The sequence below is a fragment of the Pseudopipra pipra genome, chromosome 3, assembly GCF_036250125.1.
Source record: "Pseudopipra pipra isolate bDixPip1 chromosome 3, bDixPip1.hap1, whole genome shotgun sequence".
Taxonomy (NCBI): domain Eukaryota; kingdom Metazoa; phylum Chordata; class Aves; order Passeriformes; family Pipridae; genus Pseudopipra; species Pseudopipra pipra.
In genome coordinates, this window is record NC_087551.1 from 57167781 (window position 1) to 57190449 (window position 22669).

At 41.7% G+C, this 22669-nt stretch overlaps 1 protein-coding gene across 9 annotated transcripts in view; it reads left to right on the top strand.

Annotated features, from left to right (window-relative positions):
* NHSL1 (NHS like 1) overlaps positions 1-22669 on the top strand; it is a 182395-nt gene that overhangs the window by 72936 nt on the left and 86790 nt on the right. Inside the window, exon 1 of one of the 9 annotated variants that reach the window (XM_064649336.1) lies at positions 1162-2029. The exons of 7 other annotated variants lie outside the window; for them this stretch is intronic. In XM_064649336.1, coding sequence (XP_064505406.1) covers positions 1825-2029 — 205 coding nt within the window. In that variant the 5' untranslated portion in view covers positions 1162-1824. Of the gene's footprint in view, positions 1-1161; positions 2030-22669 lie in introns of those variants that run through there. One more of the 9 variants, XM_064649338.1, reaches the window with a different exon arrangement.

Here is a 22669-nt window from a genome sequence, read left to right on the forward strand (position 1 = left end):
AATTTAAATGCAGCCTATTAAATTATTTACAGAAGACAGTTGGCCAACCCATTGTGCTGTGTTAGTGGGAGCCAAAGGTCACTTTGGTGTGCCTGGTTGATTCATAGGGTAATCTGATACAGTACTTAGCTTTTTGCCTCCCAGTCAGTGGGTTAAACCTTATCCTCTTATTATGAGTCAGAGAACCATAAGTTTCAGCAAAAGCCAGAGCCTTTGTTTTTAATGGTTTTGAAGAGGCTGTGCAGCAGAATCCAGAGGGCTGCGATAGCATCTGCCAGGGGGTTGAGGTGGGTTCTGCAATAGTGTAAATCTGACTGACAGCTTGGGAGCTGGAACACTGTACCCTTGTTTTCTTAAGCTGCTTGTCCTTTTGCTAACATAATCTGCAGCAGTTCGGATGTTAAGACATTAATGTTTTTATTCTTCAGATAGGTGGCGTGTTTCTGTGTTTTGGGTTTGGTTTTTTTTTTCCTCTGGGTTCTTCACCACCAGCATCTGCTTGAGGATTCACTGAGCTGATTTTACTGGATGTCTCACACATTCAAGCCTATTATTTTGCTGCAGATAGAAACCTGTAGGCCGTTTTGTCAACTTACATCTTGGTGACAAATTCTGTCAAAACCCATGGGTATTGGGGTCCCTTGGTATAGCCAATTTCCATCTGCTTTTGAATGCTCCTCTTGCCTCTCCCCCATGCCTGCTTATTCCCTCCTAGGAGCAGCGTTGGTTCTGGCATGCAGGGCAAGCACTGCAGCTTTCAGTAGTGCCTGACTTTTTAAAAACTTCACGCTGTGGAGTGCTTTTCCCAGTCGCTAGTTTAAAGAGAGGGTGGCAAAACCTAACACAGCTGGGAGTGAAACCTATTTTATGAGCTGCAGTGACCCTAGGGGGAGTCTGGTCACTAAATATCTGCTCATGCACAGGTTTGTTTATGTCCATGCACTTGCATTTAGTTTGTTTTTAAATGTGCTGCCAGATACAGGGGCACTAATGTTTTCAGCACACTGTTCAGAGTGCTTGTGGTGTGGACAAGCTCCAGATTTTATTTTCCCTCTCTCCAAGTCCACAGAGGTGCACAAGTGCTTTCCTATTTCTGCATGCAGAGTTCAGAAGTTTGCGCTGCCACTGAGCTGGCTGAGGAAAGGAGGAGTTTTGCTTCGGTGGTTGTGCTTTTAGAAGAGCGAGCCTATCATGTTTCACTCTAATCCTAAGCGATAGCCACGCAGTCGGTTTTATTGTTAAGAGAGCCTTCCTGGAGCTCCTTCACCAGGCTTTTCACTAAGGCAGAGCAGGGCAGCCAGAATGAAGAGGCAGAAGTGTGGTTGGTCTATTGTCCCTCATGAGCTGTGCCATGCCAGGGAGTGATCTCTGCCTGCTCTTCCCTCCTCGTGGGCTGTTTTTGATGAGCCAGAAGAGAGGACTGAATTGCATGCAAGCTCCTGGGGAGCGATGCCAGGGCGAAGAGTGGAGCTACAGTTTTTGTTCTTGAGTGGAGAATGGGGAAAACGCATGCCTTACTGCTATATTCTGCTCAGCCGTTACATGCTTCTCTGAGCTGCTGCAAGGTGCCACTTTCTGCTGCTTTTCTCCCCTTTGTTTTCTTTGGCAGCTCCCTAAGTGCTGTATCAAAACAGCTTCAGGGGAGCTGCGCTGGCACAGTGACCTACCTCCATACTGGTGCTGGTTTAAATGCAACAAGAAGAAACCTGGACTGAAGTTGGATTGAATTTGTTTAGCCTCCAACGAAAACCACTAAGAAAGGGGACAGGAGCAATTTCAGAAAAGTCTGTTTGTAACCATCGCCAGTTGCTGGTTTGAAAGAAAATGAAAAAGGAGTGTGTTTCGAGATCTTTCAAACTCAAACAAAACCCAGGCTCCCTCTCGCGTGCTGTCAGCTGGATAAATTTCTCCTCCTTGTCAAGGCAGACAAAGAGATTGTTTCGCAGCGATGGTGAACTCTCCTCCATGTGCCTGCAGCAGGTAGATGAGGATGACGAGAACTGGATCTACAGGAGCCAGCAGAGAAAAGGTGACTCACTTTCTCTTTAACCTTTGCAATTGCTGCCGAAGTGTCAGCCCCTGCTCCATGCTTCTCTGTCCAGCTGCTCGAGTCCCACTGAAAGCTAGGAGCTGCAGGTGGGGTAGTAGGAGGAGTGCCTTCCTCGGCAGCACAAAAGCCGGGGAGCAGCATTGCCTTGCCCTTTTTTTTTTTGTGGGGGGGGTTTAAAACTGTGAAAGCTTATAGTAATCAATGGGGAAAGCCTTTAATTTTCCATCCAGCCAACATAAAGGTACTGCTTGTACGGAGCATAGGTATTTTGTTTATGTTTCTTGTAGCCAGTAGTCACCAGCAACAGAGCCTTTGGGCCGGTGCTGCAAGAATCTCTCCTCAAATTGTGGAACCAAAAGCCATTTAAGACTCCACTTCTAATAGACTGGGTGGCTTTTTGGATGACTGCCTCATGGTCCTGCTGGAAAATTTTAAGTGTATTTTCTTTTATGAGGGCAGATTGAGAAGTGGTCCCAGATGCAAAATAAAAGAGAAGATGAGATAGTGATGGGAATTGCTCCACAGAGAGAAGGAGGGATATCTAGGATATGAGATAGCTCTGAATGAACCCTTGAATACTCAAACCTGGAGTATATTTTATATTAGATTTTGAAAAAGTACTTTTATTTTTTGTGTTTTCTTTTCAAATGGAGTTTGTCAGGTATTTGTTCAAACATACCTCATATTTACCACAAATCAAAATAAATTTCAGAAGTTTGCTCTTCTGAGATGGTGAGCTACAGTTAGCAGTAGCTGGCTGGCAGGCAGTGGGTTGTGTGTGTGTGGTTAAAAATACTGAATAACGCCAGTGATTTGGTTGTAATTTCTCTAGTGCTTCCAGAGAACTAGTTTGTTAGTAGAAAGTGTAAGGTTGACTCAATTTTGCTGTAAGATCACTTTTGTAAGAGCAGACAGGCTCTCCAATGGCATTTGAACTTCAAAGGGCCTTTTATTTCTTTTCATTTCTGGGAGCAGTTAGTAGCTATTTGACCAGAATTTCACTTCTGAGTCAGAATAGACTGTGGCTTCAGTAAATGGTTTGTATGCAGGAACACTAACACAGGATGTATATGCTTGGGCTTTGCTCCCAGCATACTAGGAGACAATTTTAATCTGTGCTTTGAAGATTGTTTTTTAACCTCTTTCGCTGCTGAAAAACTTCTAAAAAGGGAGTTTGCATTTGCAACCAGTGTCTAATTTTTACTTCTGATTTTTGGTATCTTGATATTGTAGAGCAATGTCAGATACTCTTCTAACACCTGTGGGATCTTGCATGCTGTGGATCAGAAGAACCACCCAGCCCTGCTGGTGGATGCTACATAACTTCCATAAGGTTTCTTGTGCTGCCTTCCTTAGCCCGTGCTTAAGCCACGGGGCAGAGATGGGAAAGGAAGCTTTACTGATGGATTAATGGTGTATTAATTTTTCTGAGTGATTTACATAAAGAGCCCATTGTACAGGCTTGAGGGGGAGGGAAAAATTCCTCCTGTAATTGGTCAGCAAGCTATGAAAGCCTCCCTGCCTGCCTATAGAGGAGATGACAATATGTAATTTTTGAAGGGAAGGTGAAGGGAGGTATAGATTATGCAGGGCTTATTTCCTCTTTGCAGGGCACAGTTTGACTCGGCCTGTAAAATCTGCCTGGATCATAAATCTGTGCATTTCTGTCTGATCAGGATCCTTTGCCAAACTGGCAGGGATTGCCAGGGCTGAAGGGAGCGTGGAGTTTCATATACTCAGGCAGGAGAAACTCGTTACGACTACAAGTATTTTACCCTGGGCTTCGAGTCAGGCTTGCACCGTGTTGGAGCAGTTTGAGTATCTGTACCTGGCAGAGTTGTCATCTTGGGTTTGTGTTCAAAGGCAAAACGTGTGTGATAAATGGCTTCTTGTGTTCTTGAATTAATTTGCTCCACTGGACTGTTGCATTACTGCTTGCCAACCTTTGTAAAACTAAGGGCTCAAAACTGTATTGTCTTTGGTGCTTGAATTAACCACTTCACTTAAATTAACGCAAACTAGAAAGAAATGAGAGGCACAGCAGACTGAAAGGATGGCTAGTTTTATATAGAAAACCAAACTGTCTGTTTTAAGCGAGATGAAATTTTAGTAGTTTTTCAGCTATCAGAATAGGTTTTCCTCAAATTCTTCCTCAGGTAAATTGTTAAAAAGTTAAGTCTGACGAATCACTGGCTCTTCTTCAACCCTCTCCTTTGCCTAACTGTGTGTGTAAAGGCAGGAGTGTTAACAGACCTGGAAATGAAGGAATCGTTGTTCTTTCTGAGCTGTTTCTCTTCCTGTCTTTTTAAACCTCTTATTCTTTTGCCACTTCATTGCTCTTCCAGGCTCATATTCCATTCCCACGAGGCTGCTCGGTGACAGGCACAAGGCAGCATGTGTTGCGTGGTATTTCACCAGCAAAGTGGCTAATCTGCCTTGGCTGCAAACGGGAGCTTGCACACAGTAGCAAGCAGAGAGATTGGTTGGATTTGTCAGTTTAAAATGAGCAAGAAAAACTGAAGTAAACAGTAACTACGAACCTGGGGCACACCCTGATGTCCTGCATGTGTGGATGTCAGAGGCTGCTGCTGCGTTATTCATTTTTAAAATGTACACAGTAGTGCAAAGTGTTTTAGGAACTGGTAGCACCAATCATACTTCACATTTTATAAAGCTGTTAGTAAAAGAGATGGTAAAAGTTGACAGTAAAATAAAGGTTTGTTGTTTGAAACATTTCTTGCTCAGCCCTCTTCCTCCTCAGTCAGTTGAAGGCCCTTTGAAATGAGGGCAAACTGTAAGTCATGTTTCTCCTCTTTAATCAGAATTTTTAGTTCAGATTTGTTACTTTTTTGAGTAAGAGGTATTTTAAGACTGAATCTCAGAGCAATTTTTTCCTTTAAAAAACACATTATTGAAAAAAGACTGAGAGAGGTATTCTTTGCAACCGAAGCAAAGGCTCTTGTGTGTGTAGCAAAGGGTTTCTGAGGTGTGGAAGACTGTGACAGTCGTTCATGTGCACCCGTGCAGCTTACCACGAGTATGACATAGCAAGTTAAGTTTGAATAAAGATAACACGAGTTAGTTCATGGCATAGGTCTCATGATATTTACTTTGATTTTGCAGAAAAGGAAATGAGTCACGTTGCAGCATCAGAACTTCTTACTGAGTTTTGCTGACTTTTTTTTTCCCTTTCTTCTTTGCTATTGGTTTTGGGTATTGGAAAAGGAGAGCTTGTGCCCACAGCTCTAGGCAGTGTTGCCTTCATGGCTGGCGTTGGTGATCTCTCCGTTGTGCTGCTGGGATGCAGAGAAAGATGTTTCTCTGGAACAGTTAAATATGCCTGAGCTGGTGACCTTATTTCTCCTGTTATTTCCCTCCAACAGTGATCTTCTGGCCAGGTATGGGGGAAGCACAACTAGCAGTCAGGTCTGACCACAAGTGGCAATGCATCAGAAGTGTTACCCAACAGGGAGGTTATCCCTCCTCTCCCCTCAGCTCCTGCCCCTGCTTATTGCTCTGATTTTTTACCCACTCCCATTTCACTTGGTTGCTTTCCAACCTTTCTGCAGCATGAGGAAGTTAAAAGCTTTGTCTGCATTTTACTGCAGGCTATACTAACCTGGAAAACTTATCTGGAGTCATTAGTCAGAGAAACCTTGTTTCTCGGGTAACTGCTGTGTTTTAATGACCGATCCAACCCTGTTCAGAAGGTGGGAGCCACTGGCTTTCTGCTGTCTGCTGGGCAAGTCTCAGTCCTTAATATCGAAGTGTGTGGAATGCTCATTTTTTCCCTTGCCAAACCAGTCTAAAGGTGAAACTTTGTTTTAATACTAAAAGTCCTTTAAATTCATAAGTAACTATTTGTGGGCTCTGCCTTCGTGTACTTGTGGTGCGTCTGATGGAGCTAACCCTGACGTCCGGATCACAACTCTGACCAAAAACTGTCAATTAATTTCCTAACCACCCACAGCTTATCATAGCCTGAGAATGTCACACTTACCAAGGAGTTACATTTCCATAAAATAAACAATTACTGAACTTCTGTCACAGTAGCAGTATTGGCAATCCCTTATTATGCCAGTAAAAGATGACGTTCTTTTGCTATGCCCATATTACCTGTGGTTGGTTTGAACATGTACCCCATAAGTCTAATACTATCAGATGGGGTTTTCTTCACATTCCAGAGACAGATTTGGGACTCAAGACCTTTGGTTTTTTTGTAATTCTGAGGGGTTTGTATTTTCAGCGCTTCCTGTAGAAACTCAGGATAGGGACGGGTAACTCTGATGTTATCTAACTGCAGCATCAGAGCATCACCTCAGTCTTTAGTCTAAATAATTTTTAAATTCTGGTTTTTTAAGTCCTGAATACAGTTTACGAGGAAGTTTCAGGAACAGAGCAGTAATGTCTTTTTCAGTAATGAGAGGTAAGAGTACCAAGAACTACTAAGCCCTCATAAGGAAGATTACTGAATCCAGACTTCTTGTTGCTATTTTAATATAAAATCATTTTATAGGGCTTTTTTTTCTGTATGTTTTTGCACAAGATCTTGTGTTCATGGGGGGAAAAGTCATGTCAGTTACTACACAGATAGAGGCCCATAAACCCAAAGGGAGCTGTTAGCATTTGTAGAAGCTATAACATGATGGATTGTAGTGCTGGGGCATGTGTGTCTGTGAAAAGGATTCTTGAAGCTTTGGGCAAGTCCATAAATAATAATTTATGAAAACCTCAAAAACCATTTGTGTAAGAGACTGGAATAACTCCAAAACACATATGCTTTATATACCTTTTTGTGAAAGACTTTTTAAAATAATATTTATTTATAGACACGCAGTTTTGTATATGTAAACACACATATAGAAATCTAAATGTTTAAAAGGAAAAAGTAATGAGAGATTTGATCCAAAGACCAATTTTCTGTCTTGTCATACCTTTTCCTTTTACATGTTGCAGGTTCTGTGTGCAAAGATAAAATTGTATTTGTAATGATTTGTCTATATGGTCAAGTTTACATTGTACTATTTGTTGTTGGAACTGTGGGATGATGTGCTTTTATGGAAGCACAGCTGGAAGCAGAGATGCTACTTACATTGCTGAGGTGTGCACTTAGCATGTTTGTATCGTGGCACAGCAGAGAGTTTTGTAAAACTTTCATGATGTACACTTGCAACCAAAAGTTTTCACGCTGGTGTAAAACAGCTGGGAACAGTCAAAAGTCATGCATTTAACTACAACTTGAAGTAGCAACTGTTGCATGTTTGTACATAAATGCAAATTTAATAAAAACTTTGCTGCCTTTCCCATGTCTTCTGGTAATGCCTAATGGTAAATATTGCCACAGATGGGAATCTGAAAGTGGGTTTGCTAAGCAAAAATTTGTAAGAAACATTTGTAAAAATTTGTAAGAAACACTTTTAAGTAAGAAATTTGCTTAAACCTACATCTCTACTTTTGCTTTATCAAAAAAACCATGGATCCAGCCATATTTCTTCTATAAAATCCTTTCCAGATGCCAGTCCTTTGCTATTTTCAAAGTGCAAAAATCTTATATAAAAAAAAAAAAAAAGGAAATTCTTTGTTATCTGATCAAAATACTCCAGGTAAAAATAGAAATAAGAAAAAAAAATTGCTGTGGCCTTATACATTTGCTGCAGTCCTTCCTTCTTTCTCGGCTGCTATCTCAGTGTGTGTTTTTCCTCTCCAAGAAGTAGTGGCTGGAGAACTGCAGTCTGGGCTAAAGGACATTTCCTGGTAGATTTTTTTTACGAAGAGTTGTGACTGGTTTCAGTGTCTACTCCAAGAGCCATAACCTCTTACTAATGTAAGTTTACTGTGTGGAAGAGTCTTAATCCCTCAGGGGACCGTGACATATTTTATGTTAGGATGAAGGAGCTGAAAGGAAGAACGGGCTCGGGCTGGTATGGTGTTGCTGTGGGGAATCTGTGTATTAGAGCTGCTGTCTGGGAAGTGAGCTTTTGTTAGACAAAGGGGAAGTTCACTGCTGGTGTGTGAGAGCTCCCGGGGCAGATGCTGGTTCCTTCTGGGCAGCTCTGTGCTGCTGTGAAGTGAGACCCTGACTGTTTTTACCTTCAGTAGTGCACCTTGAATTTCATGTGCTGAGTAGCTCCAGTCAGTTTTCTTGGCTGGTCACTGTAAAAGACCATAGTCTTGGGAAATGCAAAAAAATTGATAGCACCTGACTTCCCTATGTGTTTCCAAAGTTACAAGGACATTGCAACTCAATTTGTCTTGCAGTTTAGCTTTACGTGCTGTTTGGATTAGCATGGTAATTCGTGCAGTGCTCTGTGTAGCATTAGTATGTCCTTTGCTTGCTTCTTTGCATTCATGAAGAATTGCACAGGGTGCTGTGGTTTTCCTTCTGAGAGTGTATTGTTATGAACTTTATGAATGCTTTCCAGTTTTATTTCATGATGCATAAACTTCTGTATACTTCTATACACTTTATATACTCTTTTTTGTTCCCAAGATACCCTCCAATGTCCAGCTAATCCTTAGGCTGAAAAACTTGGGGCAAATGTTTCCCCTGGAGTAGGGGTCCAAATTGACGTCTCCTGACCTTCTCATTTTATTCTTAGCTAGCTGTATTTTATAAAGCAGACTGGATCTTTTCCAGAGATTGTATGTAGTGTTTGAGCTGAAGCAACATGCTGTATGTGCTTTCCTATGCACTGCTCATCAAATAATGGAATACATGAAAATTTCTGTCTCTGTGCTCTCGTTAGCCAATGGGTTCATGAATTGTTCTCTCAAAACGAGGGGACCTTTGTCTCCAGCATGGTCATAGCTCACCATTCTGGCAGGTCATTGCAAATATGACAGCTACTTGTTTTTCCTCCAGTCTGCTACGAATGAAAGAAAGTTAAAGGTTAAGAATGTGGTTAAATGACTAAAGTTGATGAATTTTGAAAGAGTGTATTTAGCTTCTATTACAATATTTGGAACAATTAAAAAGAGTAGATTTGACTGTTTGAGATTTAAACTGTGAAATACGTTTTGGCTTGTCTTTTAGCTGCAGAATCTCAATAAAAAATAAGGAAATTAAACTCTGTGTTCTCCATTCACCAGTTTGTTTGGTTTTGCTGACATTACCTATTAACCCAATTCATCTACCAGCCTCTCTTTCCCATTTGTAAGTAGAAACCTCTGAGTTGTCTTTTTCTTCTTTTTTTTTTTTTCCTGGGGAATTGGAGTGTAAACTCTGTTATAACCTTATTGTGTAGCTTGTTGTTCTAAAGCCTGAGCTGAAGCAGTCTGTTAAAAAATAAGCTTTAGGTGCTTATGATATCTATGCAAGGTGTGTATTTTCACTGTGTGAGCCTGTATGTTAGACACTTAAGAGCATGGCATATTTTCCATCCCAAAGAAAGGTAATTGATATGTGCATCCTCTGCTCCTTTCAGAGCTTCCCTTACATATGGCATGGTGGCTTCTGCTTGGCACTTTATCTCCCTGAAGCCATGGATTCCCTGGACATTGAGTAGTGTTCCAAAGGCAATTATGAGCTGTGAATTAGGTGCATTGCAGCTGTTCCATACCCATTCACTCAAAACTAAGAGATTTGAGAATTGCATAGAAGGCTTTCTGTAAAGTTGCTCAGAAGTTGTCAAATCAAACACTTCAGCAGAGGGATTTACAGGGCTGCATTTTACATGAGAGTAGCACACGGGGATGTTAAATAGAAGTTATTCCTGGTCACACTTTCTCCAAGGTAACACAGGTCTGTAATGAAGGTGCGTCTGTGTATATTGGAGGGGAGAGCGGAGCCTCTGCCCACACCCCTTCCCAATTCTTACATTAACTCTGGGCTGTGCCTATGAACCGTAGTACAAGAAGCCATGGTTGATAGTTGGCAGGTCAGGTTTGATAGAAATGGCTCACTGAAGGAGGCAGGGCTTGGCCTCCTCACTACTTTGGAGTGGTACCTGCCCTCTGGGCACCATGTGCCTGGATGCACACAGCATGTCCCCATCAGTCAGGTCCCATCAGATGTGCTCCTGTCATCTGCTGCCTCTCTTTCCTTTTGCTTGCTTGCATGTGTGAGATTTTTTTTTATTTTCCTGTGGCTTTGTTTTATTTTGCACATACAGGCGTTTGCTCCCTAATGCAGCAGAGATGCTCACAGTTCATACATTGGGCTTAATACACTGAATCACAATCTTGTAGGCACCTTGCTAGTGACTACGTTAATTAAAGAGGGACTTCTGGAACAAACAGGTTCTTAATTTTGGTTCTGTCATTCATGTCTAATTTCAATGCCTGAATTAAGTATAGTAACTAATGAATAGTGGAGGCTGTTGCCTTTTAGAAACTGAAATTTGTTTGTACTTGCTTGTAATTTCCATGGAGTCTTTTGTGTCTTTTTCTCCCTTGTAATCCAGACTGCCAAAGAGCTGATGAGTAAAGGGTGACTGATTACAGCATACTGTACACTTACATGGGAACTTTCACCCAGGAGTTTTTAACTCAATTTTATTAACCTTGAGTAATGCATATAATACCACATACAATGAATATAGCATTTTCATTTCAGAATGAAATGAGGTATTGTGACATCCAATGGCAGAATCAGGTATTAAATTCTATGTTTGACTCGTAGCCAGTTTGACATGGTTTTGCAAAGGGAGAAGATGTCCTGTGCTCAGCAGCACAACTCCCTTCCACTGGGGTGCTGGCTGGCTATGACAGTGGAGCTCTCAACACCAAGGGGGCTGCAGCGCTTCCACAGTCTCTGTCAGATTGTGATTCAGATGGGATTGTCAGGAAGGCAGCAAATCTATTAAATTAATCAGGTCAAATGAGGAATAACCTGTTTTGTTCTGTCTGCTCTGTGCTGACAATTCTCACATGTGTGCCGGAGTCTCAGTGAAGAAGCAGTTGTGTTTCTACCCCAGGGTTGATGGCAGAAAACATCTCAGGGCTGTCTTAGGTTTGTAGCAAGGAAAGAATCAGAACAGGTGGGAATTCAGAAATAGTTCCCATTGCAACACACAAGTGAAGCTGCAATAATGTACAAATGGCTCTGTCACCCTGCCCTGGTTAATGATGAGAATACTGTCTCGGTTTGCTGCCCAAGGACAGCACATGCTCAAGTGCCAATTCTTGTAATTCTTTTTCAAGGACTTGGGTGTATTTTGGCCCATAGATTTAAATCAGAACTGCTTAAAGTGCTGCAGGTTTTATCTCATTATTTCAATGAACTATTTCTGGTCTGTTAGCTAAGCATTTTGATGGTGTGAATGAAAACGGCTCCCCAGCTAGTACTGTTGGTGTGCTTACACACTTGTACTCCTTAGGTCAGAAGAGAAACTGATTTTTCTGTTTATTGCTTTGTGTTGGTCTGGGGTGTGTTTCAGCCTTGGGGAGTTTTTCTGGTAAAAGACCATTGCTCTGTATTTGGTTAGAATGTGCCATAATTGTGCGTATTTCGGGAAACAACCTGTTCATTTCTCCTCCTCTTTGTGGGATGGTGCAGCTGTCTTGGATGCCAGGATGATAGTGGGGTAATTCATTTGTCTTTTGTGCCGCTCCATGGTTTTGGTATTCCTGGTTACCCAAAGGTGGCTTCAGAGCGTTCCACTCAGAGTGACTTCTTGTTACCGGGGTTAGTGAAATACTGACAACATCAATCTGAGGGAACAAGCCCTTGCCAGCCTGTGGCAATTTTCTGGAGCAATGCACAGGTGACTGGGCAAATGAAAGTGCCCATGAGGGGTATTTTTGCTTTGTTTTAATAATAAACATTATCAATAAAGCTCTGTTACATCTATTATTCAAAACTAATTTGGCACACCACCCTTGCAAAACAATAATCCTTCTTTTATTTAGGAGCAGGTCTTTTAGCAATAGATTGAAATTACTGGATTGCCTTTTGTTTTCCCAGGCTTTTTCTTCAGAATTTCTGCTCTAGCCTCACTTTAAATTTGCTACTGTCAATCACTGTTTTCATATAATTAGTTTTCTTCTGGTCATGTGGGAAGCCTCTGGTCCTACCCGAACAACAAGGAATGCACTCTTTGTTCAAATTCTGTGGCAAAGAAATTCCTGAATGAATTTGGAGAAGTTGGTTACAGATTCCTTTCTTGACCTACAGCAGCTCTTAAAAAGTTTTTTACCCTTTCTGTGCCCTTTGTCTGAAGAGTAAGGCAAACAAAAGATAAGGCGAATTAATTCATTACTTCATTGTGTTTGTTTTCTTCCTCACTTAAGGCAGAAGACAGCCCATCCCTAAAACCATTTATTTTATTAATGTTAAGGCCAAGCATTTTGTGTCTGCACCTGCAGACACTGCTGGGTTTATTACAGAAGAACTTTTGGTTTGTAATAATCAGAAACCATAGCACAGTTTCACTAATGCTGTGTGTAGTATCTCATTGAAAACTCCACCAATATAGCTATAACTACAGTAGGAATAAAATAAAGTTGTTTCATTGAAAATCATCTTTTTATCAAAAAAACAGACACAGAGACAAAGGATTTAATTTTGGCTCCTGAATTTACATAGGACTAAAGTGGAACTGTGTCCCTCCTTCAACTAAGAGGTCATTGCTTTAGATTTAAGTCTCTAGAAAAACAATTTCAAATTGTTTCAGAGGTGTTATTGGAAGAAAGTTGTTTTGTAAATCAGTTCTAGTTATGGGCATACATTTTTTACCAAAATGTTTATATTGGTTCTGTTCATCCCTGTTGCTTAGAAGTACTAAAAATTCTTTTTTTTCTTCTATATTTGAATATTTGGAAAATTCTGTTTCTCATGCCAGTCTTGAAAGGTGCAACAAGGCCCTGTAGCTGCAAATCTGGGAGTGTGAGAGTAGCTCTATACTAGTTGTTCCACTGATAATTTCAGAAGATCCAATCAGTACAAGTAACCTGCCTGCATTACTTTTTGCAGGACGGGATACATCTTTTTACCACTTGCTATGGTGAATACTTATTAATTTTAGTTATTTGAATTAATTATGGTGTTACTTTAATTACTCACAGTGGATTCTGCTTTAAAGGACATACTTTCTGCCTGATCATTTGAGTAAGTTACTTATTTCATTATGTTTGCTATGACTTGCCCCAAATGAATTTCTTAATCTTAAATAATTTTTAAAATATTCCTTTCTTTCCTTATTCATGAGGAAACTCCATCCTCAGTCCTCAAGTAGAATGGGTAATATAATATGTGCTATCAACTGCAAGAGATAACAGCAAAATATTTTTCTCTTGCTTTGGAGTTACAAGAATATTTGGTTTTACTTACCAAAAAATGGTTAAGATCTTTTTCACCGGTGCTCTGTTTCCAAGTCAATGCTGCCCCTTTAAAGATACACTGGGGCTGACCTGACCTCTCTTTATCTCCCCTGTCTTATCACCAGCGGGACCATGGGGCCTGAAAGGCTCTGGGTCTGTCTTTCCTTTTTACCTAGTGCTTGAGCTGCCTGCAGACTAAATGGTGTTGGGTTGTGTCAATCCTCAAATTGAAAATTTTATTTTTACTCCAGCTGTTTTCTTTGGATAGTTTTTCAGGGTGGGTTGTGGGGTCCTTTTGTTGTTGTTTGTGTTTTATGCACAATTGAAAAGGGAAGCATGTCAGAATGATACAGGCTTTAGAAAAACCATAGTTGGCACTCATCCTGGGTATCAGAAACGGATTGCTTTGGTTCTAAAAGGAAATAGGGCTTAAATAGATGTCCAAACAGCCCTGCTAGCTGGCAGTCTAATTGGGATGCACTTTGCTGTGCAGCAACACATGAGGCAGGACAGAAGGAGCCTAAACCCTTGTCATTTTTCTCTGAGTTGGGCAGGTCTGATCTGCATTTTCTTCCATGCTCATTTTAATGGTGCAGTCTTTAGTATCCAAAAACTAGTGCAAGTATGTACATATTTTTATTGGACTTAGTTCCCTCCATCCTGTTGCATTTTCATATTAGGGCAGCTAAGAGAATCAGCACTAGTGATGTATGTTTCAACAAGGGGAAAATGACACTGAAGTGTTTCTTCTAGTTTGTCTCAGAGAGCTGATAGACATTTCAGTGAGTTGAGAGTAAGGGTAAGAATGAATTTTGTGGTTTGGTGTTTCAAATTTCCTGACCTCATGCGGTTAAAATATTTCTATTTAACAGATCATGACCAGTTCCTATTAAACATGGATATACATGCACAGTTCTCCATGTCAGTCACTGTCTCCTCTATGGAGACAGTCTATTTAGCATCCATTCAGTAGGAGCAGTGCCTCCCTGAGAGGTGGCAATAGCAGATGGCCTTATGGCAGCCAGGAGAGGTGCTTCTCCTTTCATGGAATAGATGTGGTGGGATATGTTCCTTCACATTTGTAGCTGTCTCTATTACATGTAGCAACATGTAATGCTTTACAAAGTCAGTATACTGCTGAAAGATATTTCCATGTTATTTCCACAGAGTTCATCCAGGTGCAATGGGGAAATCTGGTTCCCTAATGTCACAGGCTGCAAAATGAGATGCAGGCAGTAGGAGAATCAGTTCCCTGATGGGGCTCAGAGCAGTGACCAGGTGTGACATCCTGCAAGTGTTGCAGCTGCCAGAGAGGGGCCAGGCACTTGTTCAGTTGCTGCAAATGGCCAGGCAAAAGAAGAACCGGGGCTTAAAGCCCTGCCTTGGCAAGGTCCACTACCTTTGAGGCACTCAGTGGGAATACCAGGCCTCCTTAGTTTTGTCTTTGGAGCACTTACAGAGTCCTGACAGACTAAAAAAGGTAAAGCAGATGCCAGACTGCTTTATGACTGTCTGCGGTTTAATCATTCTGCTCCCTTCCCAAATCTGTGAATTTTTATATCATTTATTAATTTTTTTAAGCAATCCCTCTTTCCCAATGGACATGAGGAAAGTGGGGATCCCTTTCAGGCTTCTTTGCTCTCCTCCTGGTGAGGGTGGGAGGGGGAACTGGTGAACAGGACAGAGTGTATCCCCTGAGGAAAATACACTTCTTCAAGGGCCCAAACCTTCCCAGAGGAGTGTGTGCCACTGGTGTTACAGCCCAGAGCAAATCAGACTTTTCAGCAATTTAATACCACGTTGTCTCTAATCTGTGTCTAATTTCTCAGACAATATTATTGTTGCATAACTGGCTTCCTCTTCCTTGTTTTATTGTCAGTTTTTCCCACTGCCTACATGCAAAATGTACTGCTGGTTTTGTTTCTGGGTAGGGTTTTTGTTTGTTTGTTTGGGTTTTGTGTGGGTTTTTTTGGTCGTTTCTGTTTGTTTGTTTTGTTTTGTTTTGTTGTTTTGTTTTGTTTTTTCTACTTGAGTTTGTGATTCCCCTAGAATCAGTTGTGTCCTTTCTTAGTCCCCAGTGGAGTGTTGGCAGCTGCTCTCAGTCCCCGGTGATTATCACTGATGTGCTTCTTACTTCCTCTTCCAGGTAATTAATGAGTAGATTTAACAAGATTGGACCTTAAAATCCCTCTGGTATCCAAGTAACCTTCCTCCAGCTACAATATGTTTTTGTTTATTTTGCCTCTATAAACTGTTTATTTCTAGAGCCCTCTAAAGAGTTACCGTAGGAAAGAGTACGTGCATGCCTGGAACACCAGAAAATGGAATTAAGGGGAAAGGCCCCTTTGCTTCTCAGAGCATAAGGAAATCTTGACATTAGTCTGTGCCCTTTCTTGCAGGATTTGACAGAGAAAAGGTGGGTTAACCTATATAAAAGCTCTTATTGGATTTCGAGCTGCTCCAATGTAATGTCTCCACTTTTCTGCCACTGCAGCCTGCTCTTAGTGCACTCTAAAACGAAGTAACTTTTCTTACATGATGACAGATACTTGAAATGTGATACTTTAATATCAAAGCCCAGCTAATGGTACTCAGCATCTCATTAATACTGCTTCGTCGTAACTGCTGTTTTTAATGCGTCTAAACTAGTTTTTTTTTTGAAGCTCCACCCAAAGATAACGTGTTAGCACGTGTTCTTTATTTTCATTTGGCTTTACACGGAGGATTTTAGGATTTGTGCTTTTGGAGACAGTTGCAATTCTTGTTTGTTCGGCAAGATGGGTTACCCTGACCCTTACCTTGTTCCCTGGTTCTTTGCTATACAAGGCCAAACGCTATAAAAGTTAGTTAACACAACAGAGTTAGTCCCAAATACTATGGCTGAGCACAGTGCTGGTGTTAGCTCTTTGTGACCCTTATAAAATAAAATGCTTACAAGGTTGTGTGCTTCTATTCCTGAAGGTCTCCTCTGCAGAAATGGGGCATATGTAAGAAATCTTTTTAAGCCACAACATGTCTCATGCTGAGCAGAGAAATCATAGAATGGTTTGGGTTGGATGGGACCTTACAGACCATGTAGTTCCAACCCCTCTGCTACGGGTAGGAACACCTTCCACTAGACCAGGTTGCTCAAAGCCCAATCCAACCTGGCCTTGAACACTTCCAGGGATGGGACATCCACCAGCAGCCTTAAGGCACACAGATAGGCATATACAGTATTCAAAAAATAAGCATTTTCTCTAACTTGACTGTTCAGATACACTTACGAGATCTGTATTTATAGATGAAATAGGAATCTGCACAAAACACTTTCTTAAGAGAGATCAGACATATATTCCGGGGGAGAAAAAACTCAAAAAATCACAGAGCAGTTCAGTAATTTGTAAGGAACAGGTGAGTGGGACTGCAGTGATGTATTTCCCTAACGCTGACCCACAGATAGTCGTAAACTGAACGCACAGCGGTGACAAATGCTGACAGATGAGCTGTATTGATCCTCCCCAGAACCGCCGGCCCGTCCTGTGAGTGGCCCCTCGTCCACACGCGTTTCCCGGCAGGCTGGGCGGTGCGGGGATGCTCGGGGGGTGCCTGGAGGGGGCGGGCCGGGTGGTGTGGGGGTGCCCGGGGGGTGTCCGGAGGGGAGGGGGCGGTGCGGGAGCCGCCGGCGGGAGGCCCGGCTCCGCCTCACCGCTGCCCGCGCCGGCCGCAGGATGTTCTGCCTGAAAGGTGAGGGTGCTGCGCGGGAGGGAAGCGGGTGCCGTCGTTCCCAGCGGGACCTTTCGGTCTGGCGGAGAGCGCAGAGATTTGTGGCTCCTTTTGTCCCAGCGATGCGCATCGCCGCCCGGCGTGATCCTGCGGGAAGGTGCCGGACCAGCCCGGCAGACAAAAGGCCGGGCGGGCGCGGAGCGGGCAGCGGGGCCGCGTCCGCAGGGGCTGCGCACACGGGGGGTGGGTGGAGGGGTAGCGCTGCTTCCCAGGAACTTCTGCAGGGGCTTCCTGTGTGGAGCATCTCTGCTGGTGACGCCGCACCACGGGCGTATTTGCCTTTATTTGTTTTTTTTCCCCTTGTATGTATGTGTGAGATGTCATAGAGCGCCCGGAGAAGGGCAGAGAGTTGGTCGTGCTGCGTTATGCAGATGCTCGGTAGAAACACAGCTGCTCTGCCGGGTGATACTTCCTCTCGCTTGGAGATGCTGCAACAAGAGTTTTTACGCCCCATGAGATGTTCTTATTTTATCTTTTTAATTAAGCTTCTTAAGAACGTGGTTCTGAAAGTAAAAGATTAGGAAAAGCTTACTGATTTTGTTTAGCGCCCATATTTCTCTTTTTTATTAAAAATTGATATTACTGCTACTTTTCTTACTCAAGTAAGATGAAAGCTGACACCAGAGAGCTGTTGTAAGGAAGGGTGTAGGAGTTGTAAAAAAATATGATTTCCTTGGGAAAGAGTAGCAATTAATTACTTCAGTGCTTATCAATGCTTGCTCAGAGTGTTTTTCTCTCTTAAGTTAGCTAGGGACATGGTTTAGTGGTGGACTTGGCAGTGCTGGGTTAACAGTTGGACTCGATGATCTTAGAGGTCTTTTCCAACCTTAATGATTCTATGATTCTATAAAACGTTGACAACTTTTATTCTACTGCTGATTTCTATTTATGCAAAGTTCCCACTAAGGATCTTGGTAGAGTTGCCAACCATAAATTAAAAAAGATATTAAAGTTATTTTCCTGTAAATTTCAAAGGACTGATTCAGTGTTTCAAGAGAAAATCTTAATGAATTGCACAACACAATTTCCTGTGCAGTGGTTTATCTTAGTTGTTCCTGTGTACAAAAACCCTGCACTGTTTAAAGGTTTTAACTCCACAAGAGGTTTTCAATTCACAACAATTCATCCGATCACTGGAATTACAAAACAATAAAAGACAGAACTTTTGTTGAAGCATTAACTTAGCGATACAGGACAGAAGTTGATGTTTAAGTCAAGACTATAAACAGGTAAGAGGTTTTCAAGTCAGTTGAGTAACCAGACAGCTAAAAAGACTGAGACTTCTGTAATCTAGATTGCCTGACTGAAAATGAGCCAAGGAGTAAAGTTTTCAGAGATTGTCCTATGTGCAGCAAATGAGCTTGTACAGAAGCAAAATATTTTTGTTGCATAATAAAATGGAATTATGATAGTAGGGGTTTTTTTAAGTCTTAAATGTATAGGAAAAGAGTTCTCAAAATGTTTAGGTTTTATTTGTGAGTAGGTTGTTAGTTGCAAGATACAAAAGTCCATCTAAGAGTTCATCTTAAAAGCAGTGAAGGTACTGGATAGTTGTGGTTCATAGCAGTGTATTTTGATGTGTGCTAATTCCTTCCTGTTTGCATGCACTCTATGTCACCGTGCTTTGCTCTGTTTTGTTAGTTTGGAGTAGACTTCTCCCTACCTTGAGTAGCAGGAGTTACTGTGTATTATGTTATTATGCATTGAAAATTATGATCCTGAAATAATTGGCTGGAGTATTACCATTGATAACCTCAACATGCAAAGGAGAGATGATGTTACACACCAGTCCTTTTACTGGCTTGATGGTAGCCTGCATAGGAGGAGGATTTACTTGTCTCTTAAACAGTGGGGCACATCTGCCTTTCAAGTGCTGGTTTGTTTGGGCTCTGAGGGCACAGGGAGAAGCAGTGTCATTGTTCAGGCCAGCTCCCAGCAGTGTTTTCTCAGTCTGATCTCTCAAGCAGTCTCGTTGGTCTGATAAATGAATCCCAGGTCTGAGTCGGTGTGCTCACTGGGTGTGGATGTGCTGAGTGTGCATGGAATGGGTGATGAAATCCCCACTCTAATGAGCTCTAGGGGCCTGCTGCCTCTAATTTTTAGGTTTTTTCCAGGGAAAAATAGGTGATCAGACTCAGGTGTCTCTGCCTGTGCACGGAGGGTGACCCAGTGTCTCCTTCTCACAGGCTGACCCAAGTTCTCCCGTGCTGGCCAGAGTGCCAGCCCGCCCTTGCACCGCACTCACTGCTTCAGTGCAGCCTTCTGGCTGAGCCCCATCATGGGAAACATGGCTTGTATTGGTGTTTGATCAAAACTAGGTGTCTGCAGCAGAGGCAATACTGCGTGCTAATTATTGATCTTTTGGACATAGATAAAGTACAAATGAAATATTTAAATAAATTTTCCTGTCAAAGAATTAATTTCTAGAAGTGCCATCAGCCAGTTCATTGGTATATGCTGAAAAAAATGAGCTCACGTTTCTGTAATATTTGCCTAGAGTTTCTGTTTCCTTCATAACTTTCATACAATGAGAATAGTGCCAAGAAGTGCTGTAAAGCAGGCATGTGTCCTTACTGCTTGCCTGCACTTGGGAAGTATTTTCAGTCCTTGCTTGTCTTACAGCTGTGAATTTCAGAGGGCAGTCTTTTATACTAATAATAGCAAGAAGTTATGATAGAAGCTATCAGTGAAAAATCCCAGGCATGTGCTGCTTGCTCTCTGAAGAGGAGTTCCATGCTAGAAATACAGATTTTTTATTTATTTATTTATTTGTAAAAGATCACAGGAATGCTCACCAGTTATCTCATCTGTTCTGTGCATGTAAGAACATTCCTTGGATTCCTTTCTTGGCAATTTTCTCATAAAATATCCAGTGTTTGAAATCAGAAACAGATTTTCTCTGTCTTTAAACAAATGTATTTTCCAAGTTGCACTAGACAAGAAAAAATGTGTACAGGTCGCTTTGTTTTTTCTTTTTTCTGTTTAAAGTTTTACTTTTTTGTGTGTGTAGCAGCAGGCCAAAATGAGGATGGGGACTTCAAATAATCTAAATGAAGGAATCTGTCAAAGTGAAGATTCCTGGCAGAATTAAATAAGTTTAGTTTAAGCCTGGGATTGATCTTCTGGCTTTTCTTCCTTTGTCTTAATTTCTTTTTTTTTTTTATTTCTGTCAGGGTTATGTGCAATTTGGAATGGGACCCATTCTTTTTGTAGTTGTTTTTTATATCATATGCATTATTTTTTTAGGGTGAGTAACTTTGAGGACGTTTCTTATCAACAATTCTTCAAAGTACAGAGGCAGTTTGAATAAACACAGAATTAGTACAAACTGAGTTTTAAGTACCAAGCATATGACTTTAAGTTAAAAAAAAATCTACTTCTGAAAGAAGAGCTCTGCTGTTTTTCTTCATTTCTCATGTGTGTTATGGAGTGACTCCTTTTGCTCTTCTTTTTCCAGTCTTGGTTTTTTGCGATTGATCTTCCTATTCTCACTCTAGTGGTTGATTGGTTGGTTCATCTCGAGACTGCTGATTACTCTATCCGCTGAATGAAGTGTTCATAGTTACACCTGTGTGAATCCGTGGCATGCCAGGAGAGCCACAGAGAGCTCTGCCAAACACATTGTATTCACATGCTGTGGAAAAAAAATCCGTTTTTCCTTTATTGCTAAAGAGATGTTAGTGTTTAAGACTGTGTAGCGTTTGAAGGTTTTGTTCATTTAATGACAACTTTATTATATCACACAGAAGGAAGGAGGGGTACAGAGGTGGGGAAGGATGCATCCGTGGCTGAGCGTGGTTGACAGCATCTGGTACAGGACCAGCCTCTCTTTGTCAGGCAGCAGTGAATGGGAATGGCCTCTAACTATGCCTGGAAGTATGGAGTGAAATTGAACGTATCAAAAGGAGGATTATAGGTCTGGATAATAACATTCCTGCTGAAGTTAGTCAATGCTCATAAATACTTAAAAGTAGAAACGTATATTCAATACCATTCAAGTACTTCATGTAGGGCTACAGCCCTATTGTGTGATGTACTTAACACCAAGTAAAACACTGTTTATGCTTGGATTAATTTACAATCTAAATGCATTGGAAGAAGGCAGCATATCCAAAAACCAAGTGAATTTCCAAAGGTAGTGGAGTGCCTGGGTGGCATGGTGCCTACCTGGCTCGTTCTTGGCTCTGTTTGTAGCAGCGTGGGCCAATAGAAACCCCAGGGAGTACTCGTGCCATGCTGACCCATTGGAGGAGAGTGGCGTACCCCAGCTCTTTTTTCGGTGATTCAGAGTATGCCCATAAATACATTCAGTTGTGTAAGTGTGTTGTTTCACTCCTTAGAGCTGTTTTATTTGACTGTCTCTGAGGAGACCACCAAACAGCACAGGCACAGAACCTGGCGGAATGAATGCCTATTGTTTGCGCTGGTTTTGCTTTGCTTTTTTTGGTCATAGAACAGGGTGTGGGTGCCTATTTTTTCCGTTGAATTTTTAAGAAGGCCAATGGCAATGGGTGAAGCAGGGTGAACATATTCAGGCATTAGATAAAAATCTCTTCTGGCAGGTACACCAGCCTTTCCCAGGGCACATGGGCTTTTACCCTAAAGTGGTATGGCGACAAGGCAACTTAGATTCAGCTGCAAAATCACTTAGTTTTGAAGCTCTCCTTCAGTTGGTCTTTAGCTGATGATTGGAAATGTGGAGGTCACATGTGTAGACTGCTGTATGTGCCTAGCTTTCAGTACTTGAATTCAGCTTGTGCTTTTCAAACACAGCACAATATAAATACACACAGACAAAAATACTTGATGCTTGTAGTGCATTAGTTGACTCAGATGGTGTTCAGTCTTTAAGACTATGGAAATTGACTCCTTTGTTGTCACAACTGTATAATTGAGACACAGCTTTTCTTTAGATTCTGTTTTTACTTAACATGTGCATTTAAGGCACACTCTGCCTTTCTGCTCTGCATCTGGGTCTTTACTGCAGACTGCAAGAGGAGCTGTTTGCAGAGTTCGCACAGTGCTGAAACCTGAGGTGGGCCTGTTGGTAAACGATTCATAGGTAGAGAGATCATCTGCTGTCTTCCTTGACCTGCTGATGTTTGCTTTTAAACAATATCTGTTAACCCCCACATTGTCTGCAGGGCTGCGAGTACAGTGCAGTTGGTGATCGCTGTGCAAAGCAGTAGTAGTGGGCAGTGAATTTCTGTCAAATTTCAGCAAGAAGCCAGCATTTAATTTTAAGCATGCAGGCTAGAGACCATTAAAACAGATGTCAAAGTAGCATGCACAGCTGATTGGATTCATAAGCACTGAAGGAATTTCATGTTGAAGTGGTCTCTGAGACACATACACATACTCGAAACCTATAAATATCTTAAAGCATTTTTCAGTGGTTTAAGCATACTAATGATTTCACGTTGTATAAGTATTGTGTTACTAGATTTGTGTTCTCTATGCTTGTCATTTTTCTACATTGGCTTTCTCCCCCTGCCCCACTCCCTCCCAACAGCATTTGTTCAGAAGGCTGCTGTTACTTCCCAGGAAATGCCATAAGCCTTTGTCAAAGGGGAGACCCATTCCCTGTGAAAGCAC